This window comes from Echinops telfairi, unplaced genomic scaffold (assembly GCF_000313985.2).
Source record: "Echinops telfairi isolate 266 unplaced genomic scaffold, ASM31398v2 ScPeMD7_31;HRSCAF=116, whole genome shotgun sequence".
Classification (NCBI taxonomy): Eukaryota; Metazoa; Chordata; class Mammalia; order Afrosoricida; family Tenrecidae; genus Echinops; species Echinops telfairi.
In genome coordinates, this window is record NW_022103928.1 from 25,124,169 (window position 1) to 25,132,856 (window position 8,688).

An 8,688-nucleotide genomic window follows, 5' to 3' on the forward strand; every position below is an offset into this window, starting at 1 on the left:
ACAGAATGGCATACATGTGTAAGATTTCTTGTTCACTAAGAATGTGTTGGAAGTAGACTTGGGTAACACATTTTATTTGAGATTAGTCTGTTTTTCAAAAGGCAGCGGCTATGTCTATAGCTTACTTTGTTTTGTGTCTCTTAATACCCTGCACACTATTGAACAAATATGGAAAATATATGGTCCTTTGTTGAATTTGAGCTTCCAGAGGAAATTAGTTTATAGATATTTCACAGTTAATAAGGGAAATTCTCTTAATAATTTCTCTCATTTAAGTTATGAAAAATAAGGGATTTGTATTTGATTGGCATTCAGTCAAACGAAAACAGGTGGGAATAATTTTTAACTAGCAATGTTTTTCCTAAAAATGGACCGAGAACTTTTCAATTTGTAGAAAGTACTGTGCGTCTGATTTATGATGAGTGATGGTAAAGCAGGTATAACCTCTTCCTCTCCCCCAAATGCAGGTTCTTGTCAAACTGCTGGGAGACCGAGGATTCCTTTTTCTTCTTTCTCCTTGTCAGATGATTTCTCCATATGGTACGTGATCTCTCTTTTTCACAATTATTTTAAAACTTTTTAAAGCTAAAAAACATTGCTAACAAATTTGGCTTCTGTTTGTAGAATATCAGACTGTCAAGTCTCGAGCCCTACATGCTTTGTTTCTGTTTCAAGAACCTAGAAGCATAGTTCCTTGTAAGTTCCATAAACTTTCAAATCTATGTACTTAATAACAACATTTTTTGGAAATGTCCAGCTTTTTGTCTTCATTACAGCATAGTTTGAGAGGTATTCTAAAACCAAACCAAAGTCACTGCCATTGAGTTGCTTCTGACTCACATGACCCTATAGTACAGAGTAGAAATGCTGGTGTTTTGAATTGCTGGCCTTTCATCTAGCAGCTAGCTACCTACAGAGTGCCAACGGGACTCCCTTGGAGGTATTAGCAGTATAAATACAAATCATGTGACTTGAGTATGACCCTTCTCAGTGCCCACCCCTAGTTATGGGGACATGTATTGAGATTCCACCAAATGCTTGCTCTTTCAAACTTGACGGCATATGCTACAACATGCCTGGACCAGTTTTTCATGAGTATTTTTTAGCTTAGTTAATTTTTTAATTTAAATTTCAATGATTATAAAGGAAGCATCATGTGCCAGGGTAAGGCTTGGGGGATTCAAATGAATAAGAAAATTTGCACTGATTTAATTCTTTCTCATTTTAAAGAACTACCTTTCATACTTCAGTGCAATAGTTTAATAACACATTCCCCACTGTGGATTTCACTAATGGGTAAAGGGTAAGACTTTTGTTGTAATGACTCAATGCCTATATCCCTGCTTGTCAGGAAGAACATACATGTGAAGTTTGTCATCATTTGTAGAACTAGCCTGCTAAGAGCCTTTTCTTGCTCTGCCTATTTATTTTCCCTAGATTTTGCAAGCTGCCATTTGACTTCTTTCAGGACAATTTTTAAAAATCCAAAACTCACTGTCAGTGAGTCTATTTTAACTCATAGTGGCTCTATATATACATGAGGGTAAAACTGTGCCTGTGGGTTTTTCAGACTGCGACTGTATGGATTGAAAAGCTTTGTCTTTCTCTTGAGGAGTGGCTGGTGGTTTTGAATTGATAACTTTGAGGTTAGCAGCCCCCAGTCTGTGACCACAACCAGGGCTCCGATTATCTAGGGACAATCCAAACCAAACTCAACTGCCTCTAAGTCGACTCCTACTCATACACCCATACAAACAGCTCTACTATGTTCTATAGGGTTGCTATGAGTCTTAGGGACAATAAAGAGTGAAAAATACCTTCAATTTTTAGATGTTTTTCCTTTTAAAAATACTCTGTTTTTTTTTTCATTTGTTTTAGTTACATTCTGGCCTATTTTAGGTTCCTGGACCTACAAATAAGGATTTTATGTATTTACTATATCTTATATTAGATGTATGTTCTAGAGCACATATTAGTCTTGGTCACCATGAGTATATGAGCACTGGTGTCTTTTTTGATTATATGTAGATCCACACTTTGTTCCTGAGTTGCTGATAATGATTTTCTTTTTCTTTCCCCCCAGCACAAAAAGGTTTCACCAGTACAGTACCACAGGAAAGGCATGAAAGTGTATCAGATGTATTAAAAATAACTCAGTTTTTACAATTTTCTTTGATTCAGTGTCGAAAGGAATTCAAAAATATAAATAGTATAAATTTTCACTCTGTTGTTGATAAATATGTAAGCGAATTTTTTAAGCGAGGGTTCGGCTCAGGTAAACGAGAGTTTACCATGTTTCCGTATGATTCACGATTAGATGATAAAAAATTCTTATACTCCGCTCCAAAAAATAAATCCCACATTGATGATTGCTTGCATACCTATATTTTTCGGCCTGAGATGTATCAATTACCTATTTGTCAATTAAAAGAGCTTTTTGAGGAAAATAGGAGATTTCAGCAGTTAAGTCCACTTTCAGATTATGAAGGCCAAGAAGAAGTGAATGGTGCGAAAATGAAATTTAGAAAACGGAATAACTCCAAAGGTGAGATGAGCACATCTGGAAAGCAGAAATCATCACATTCATTGGATTATGATAAGGATAGAGTCAAAGAATTGATTAACTTAATTCAGTGTAGGAAAAAAAATGTGGGTGGGGACTCAGATACAGAAGATATGAAAAGCAAAGCTATCTTGAAGAGGAAACTTGAGGATCTGCCTGAAAATATGAGAAAACTTGCCAAGACCAGTGATTTATCTGAAAATTGTCATCTGTTTGAAGGTAAATTATTAGAATGTTGCTTATTTAGTATTAATATCAACATTTTTTCCCATCTTTTTCTCTATTACAAGGATTCACAGACTGACTGTAATCCAAGTGACAAATCTAGCTTTCATCTGTTTTTGTATATATAATTTTATTCAGACTCAGCAGTGCATGTTCATTTCTGTGTATTTGGCTGCATCAGTGTTACAGTGGCAGAATTGGGACAATGAATGTATAACTTACAAACCCCAAGATAATTATTGTTTGGACCTTATGAAAACATTTGCTGTCCTCTGCCATCGTACATCAAATTTCTGGATTGTTTGTCTTAAACTAACATGGGAATAAAACATACCTAGCTATTTATGCCTGTGAATCAGCACTCCTGCCTTCTTACAATCTTATTATTTTTTTTTACAATCTTATTTTTATAGTTGGAAAATTACAACAGAATATTGGGCTCTTTTAGGATGTTGCTTAATGAAAGAAACATCCTCAACTACATATATTTATTTATTTTTAATCATTGGGGGCACATACCACTCTTATCACAATCCATACATACATCAATTGTGTAAAGCACATTTGTACAATCGTTACCCTCATCATCCTCAATTTTAAAACAAAACTTGTAACTCTGGAATATCTTTTGACTCTTCCTTGAAAAAAAAATGTTTATTTACCTTTTTTTGGTTTTATTTACCTTTTTTTGGTTTCAGTAAGCAGTTTGAAAAGTGAAAATTAAGAAACCTCCATTTTTTGTTATACACCTAGCCATGCTCAGCCTAGGTATCCATGCTTCTTGGCACATGTTTCTTCCCCCTAAATATATCCTGGGCAGTCCTTCATGACTCTTATACTGCAGTGTATTTTTGTTCTTCGGGGATTGCTTGTGTTCCTGCAATTCAAATCTTTCCTTACCTTTTTGGCTGATCTGTTCCTTTACACTCACCATTTCCCTTACCTTATGCCACATTTAGGCTATATCTCTTCATGCTTACTGATTTGTATTATCTTGTACTGTGACCTGTGTCTTTAGTATTTTATTAAGTCCTTACTATGTGCTTTGTGTATTGTGGACACATTTAGTTTTTATAATAACCTGGAGGAGTAAACAGTTTTGTCTTTATTTTACAGATGAGAAAATGGTTTCAGAGACATCAGATAATTTTAAACGTATTAGTTAATGACAGCATCCAGGTTTTAACTCGGCTATGATGCCTCCAAAGCATTGTTTCTAGATTCTGCTTTACAAGGGGACTTTGAAAAGTTGTGACAAAATTGTGGCATTCTCTAATTCCATGTCTTCATGAATTTTTTGAAGCCCTCCCCATATGTCTTAGCACTGAGCATATTGCAGACATGAACTAAAGTGCTTAATTTTGGGTACTGATATAGTTGTTTAGTTTTATGTATGTGAGAAAATATTTGTAGGTGAAAATCAGGATTATCAATAGTAAAATGGTGGGAAAGCCATGCTAACTTTAATAGACCAAAAGAGAAATGAGACAGAGAGAGAGAGAGAGAGAATGAGAATAGACTAAAGTAGAGCTAGTGATGATCTGACTTGCATTTTCAAGTGTTCTCGATGGTGTTTCTCGCTAGTCATTTTGCACAGTTTATGTCTAACAGTGGAAAATTAAAGGTTACCTCCTAACCCACTCTGTGTTTTCAACTTAAACATCAACAACTTTGATGTCCCTGGATGGCACATGTGGTTAGCAGATTGAAGTCATCCAAGAGAATGCGTGGCAGACAGGCCTAGCAATCTGCTTCAGAAAGTGCACAGTGTAGAACGCAGTTCTAATCTGTATCATGGGGTCACTATGAGTTGGAATTGACTTGATAGCAACTTAACAAAAATTTATATTGAATAAAACAGTACACTCATTTTAAGCATAGAGTTTGATGATTTGGGACAGCTGTGACACCATTCCAAGATGTAAATATTTCAGTTACCTTTGAAAGTTGCTTTAGGCTCTTCTGGCCACCTTTGCCACTGATATCTTTTCTCTGTAGATTCTCTTTTTATATAATTAAAATCATACATTATGTTGGTACACTGTATCTTTTGTAAATTGCCATCTCCACAGTTTCCTCCACCCCGAACCTTCCCAGCATGATAGCACATTACTTTCTGATGCTTGTACCTTTTGCTAGTTTTTTTATGTGTGAGGGGGAAATAGAAGATAGTTTTTTAATGCAAATTTTTGAAGCCACTTCTTTATATTTGTTGTAAAAATTATCCAAATTTATAGCTGCTTAGAGCTGTGTCTTTGGTCTTTAATGATGCCTTTTCTCAGCACAGAGATTTCTTCAGAATGATTTTGTACCTCTAGTATATACTAGCTTTTTAATGTCTCTTAAAATAATCTAGTCATTCAAGACAAGGTTTAGATTTTATGAATGTTAACAGCTCCTTAAAGACAAGATATAATGGGTGTGGAGGAGATAGCAATCAGGTAAATCATGGTTATTTTGAATGTAATTTTCCAATCCTTCAAGTGGTAAAAGAACAATTAAAAAAATATGCTCACCAAATAATACCAGGCTGGCTGGAATTTTGATGTTAGAGTTTGAAGTAATATGATTCTTGAGCTCACTTTTCCATTCATAGAATTTAATAGTTAAGATGGAGACTAACTCTCACTTAAGGGCTTGTGGGCCAGGTTCAATACTTCAACAATTTGTAAAGTAGGGACATATTTGTAAAATTTAAGCCAGTGAATGGCTTAATTGAGCGTTTCCCTATATGTAAACATTAAAATTTTGGGGTGGTGTTGAATTTGAAAAAAACATAAAACAAAAAAACCCCAACCCTTTTATTTGATCTTGTGAACGTTTAAGGAGCTGACTTTTTTCCTTTTTTCCTTTTAGAGTCTCCACAGCTTGCTGGCTCTCTCAGTGGTGGCCTTGGGCATGATGCTGATGTGAGAGGGCAGCAGCAGGGTACCTCTAACTCTGGCGTTGCCGACATCCACAGGGTGTTTGATTGGCTCTCAGAAACACTAGCAAATGCACGGCATTCTGATACACCCCTGACGGACACAGTCAACAAAGCTTTAGGACTGAGCATTGAGGGTGCATCTGAAGAAACGAGGCAAAAGCAAGAACAAGAATTGAATATTACCCAGGATAAGAAAGAGTGTGAGCAGCCTACTTGTGCAAAAATTGAAAATGTACATTTTAAGGATTCTCAGAGCCCATTACTAGATGTTGATACATTATCATTAAAATATCCTATTGCTGTTTCCACCAGTGAAGGAGACATGGATCACAAACTACATTTGAAAGAAGTAAGCATTTCTATTGGTTACTTTAATTTGCTTGTATGTGTGAAAGAGATGTGAATATGCTACATGGATTTTTTTTTTTTCATTTTAGAAAGAACCTACTTTTGAGTAACCATTTCTGTCTTGAATAACTCTTCTAACTTAAGCGTTGTTACGAAATGGCAAATACAGAAATAATTGTTTTACTTCCTGTTTATGGGATTTATCTATTGTTATAGAAGTTAGCTATAGATATTTTTGTCAATAATGGCTTATTGTTTCATAATAAAATAAAATTTTCTAGGTAGTGACTACTGGCACTAACAACTCAAAGATGAGATAGATGAGGCAAAGCAAGTGAGGTCACAGCTGCAGTATGATACTATTGCGTACTTTTACATCGATATCTGCCAATAACAGTGGAAAACGAGTGACCTTTAGGGTTATCTTTGAAGTGACTCTCAGCCTTGCTTGTCAGGGCATCATGGGTTCCTGTGGAGCAATGTGCACAATTGAAGAAAAAGAAGACAGCAGAGCACAGGGGACTGATCTCCATTCTTGGGAGAAATAGAAGAGTCCAGAGTTTATTCAGCAATAGGGTTTTGTAGTTCTTGAGGCCTGCAAGCCTCCTGTTATACATACACATTAAACAAATGGGCAGTGTGCTATTCTTTGAATATCCCAAGCCATCAAGGGGAATACCTCAAATGGAGTATTTGGTATGCAAGAGACAAGGTACAAATTGCTCTTTTAAGAATAAGGGACAAAGGGAGTAAATGCTCCAAGACAGTGGTTTTCAACTTTCCTAATGCCGTGACCCTTTAATATATAGTTCCTCATGTTGTGGTGACCCCCCCAACCATAAAATTATTTTCGCTGCTACTTCATAACTGTAATTTTGCTACTGTTATGAATCAGCCGACCCCTGTGAAAGGATTGTTCGATTCCCAAAGGGATCGCAACCCACAGGTTGAGAACCGTTGCTCTTTAAGAGAGAAGCATTCTTTAACTGAGTGATTCTCAACCTTCCTAATACTATGACCCATTAATACAGTTCCTCATGGTGTGGTGACCCCCCAATCATAAAATTATTTCCGTTGCTATGTTACTTCATAACTGTAATTTTGCTATTGTTAGGGATTGGGCGACCCCTGTGAAACGGTCGTTCGACTCCCAAAGGGGTTGCGATCCACAGGTTGAGAACCGCTGCTTTCACTCTTTGTGAGGAGCCTGGTGCCTGTAGGAGACAGCTTCACAATAGCATTTTAATGGGAGAGTCCATGTGCTTGTGGAGAAAACCACCTTCCTGGAATATGTGCATTTGGGCACTTCCCATATTTTGGACTGTGGAGGCATGCCTCTCACTAGGGCTGGCTTGCCAGTGCCAAGCTCTGTGGTCACGAGTACCGGGAGCAGGCCGCATTCACTTTTGTTCAGGTCATCAGTTTGGCACATTTCCCCCTGTTTTATGTAATTGAGATTTTAGAGCATAGTGCGCCTGTGCTTGTTCAATAAGAGCTTGGCCTAGAATTGTAAGGAATTCCTGTGGTATAATGTATGTGCCAGTCTTGACAAAAATTGTGAAACTGCTTGCCTAGTATAAGTGGGATCATGGTCTATTATCAAATGGGCTGGGCTACCCATCATGGCCAAGCAGGACACAAATGGCTAAAAATGTGTCTGGTGGATTCTCCAGCCCTGGTGGATGCCCACAAGAACCCTGAGAATGTATCTTTAATAACGTGCATAGCTCCTGATCTTCCAAGCGAGTATGAAAATATCCATTTGCCAAAGTGCACTGGATTGACGCCACTCAATCTCTCCTTAAGTGTCGTTTGCTGGCAATGTATGCAATCTGGGACAATTTGTCTGGCGTAAACCCAGGTCAGATATCTATGCCTCAAGCTGACTGTGTTATTATTGCAAACCTTGGTGCTCTGCTCACTAGGAAGCAAAAGATAGCATCACCTGCTGAGTTAGCATATCTGTATTTGCATTTCCCATGGTAACAAGCCCAGGCAACTCGTTATATGATTGGGTGTGACCCATGGGGTGGTGGTGGACATGGCTGTGGAATCTTATTTGAATTTGTAAGGTGAGAAAGAACTGAACCAATGTCTAAGTCCAGGTATGTTTTCAGATTTGCTGTTTCAATGAAAGAGCATACTTGAACTGCATATGCAGAGTCACTAATTATGTATATTGATCAGCTGCTTCACATTTTGAACAGAAAGAGCAAATACTTCCTTTTTCTGAGCTGAGACATAACAAGTTTGAAAGGATAGAAAGGGATTCCAGTAGAGTGCCCAGCCTTTGCTCGAACTGTCTGTAAAATGCATAGGCGAGGAGATTTTGTTAATAATCCATGGAGTCCATATCAGGAACTCCCAGAGTTTCCCGAAGGGTAATGACAATCTACTGTCCCATAAAAATCAGCCAGCACTATTTGAAAATCTGCAAAAAATTCCAAGAGTTTTTTTATCTGAGCCAGCGTGTAAGGTAAATATAATTGTCGAATCATGCTCATTCATTGTTGACAGCAGCGTCAGCCCCAAGCAGTCAACTGAGCTCTTGGTCCCCAATAAGGTCAAATGCCTTTGGAGCCTGTATTGCTTAGATGAAGCCGCTCTAGAGGCTTTTCCTCTTGTG

General features: G+C 37.4%; 1 protein-coding gene across 18 annotated transcripts in view; it reads left to right on the plus strand.

The window, feature by feature from the left end:
- Positions 1-8,688, plus strand: part of TASOR (transcription activation suppressor) — a 93,670-nt gene that overhangs the window by 66,238 nt on the left and 18,744 nt on the right. For all 18 annotated transcript variants that reach the window (XM_045289908.1, XM_045289909.1, XM_045289907.1 and 15 more), the window contains exons 12-15: positions 468-540; positions 625-696; positions 2,084-2,782; positions 5,645-6,063. In XM_045289908.1, the coding sequence (XP_045145843.1) occupies positions 468-540; positions 625-696; positions 2,084-2,782; positions 5,645-6,063 (1,263 nt within the window). The remainder of the gene's footprint in view (positions 1-467; positions 541-624; positions 697-2,083; positions 2,783-5,644; positions 6,064-8,688) is intronic.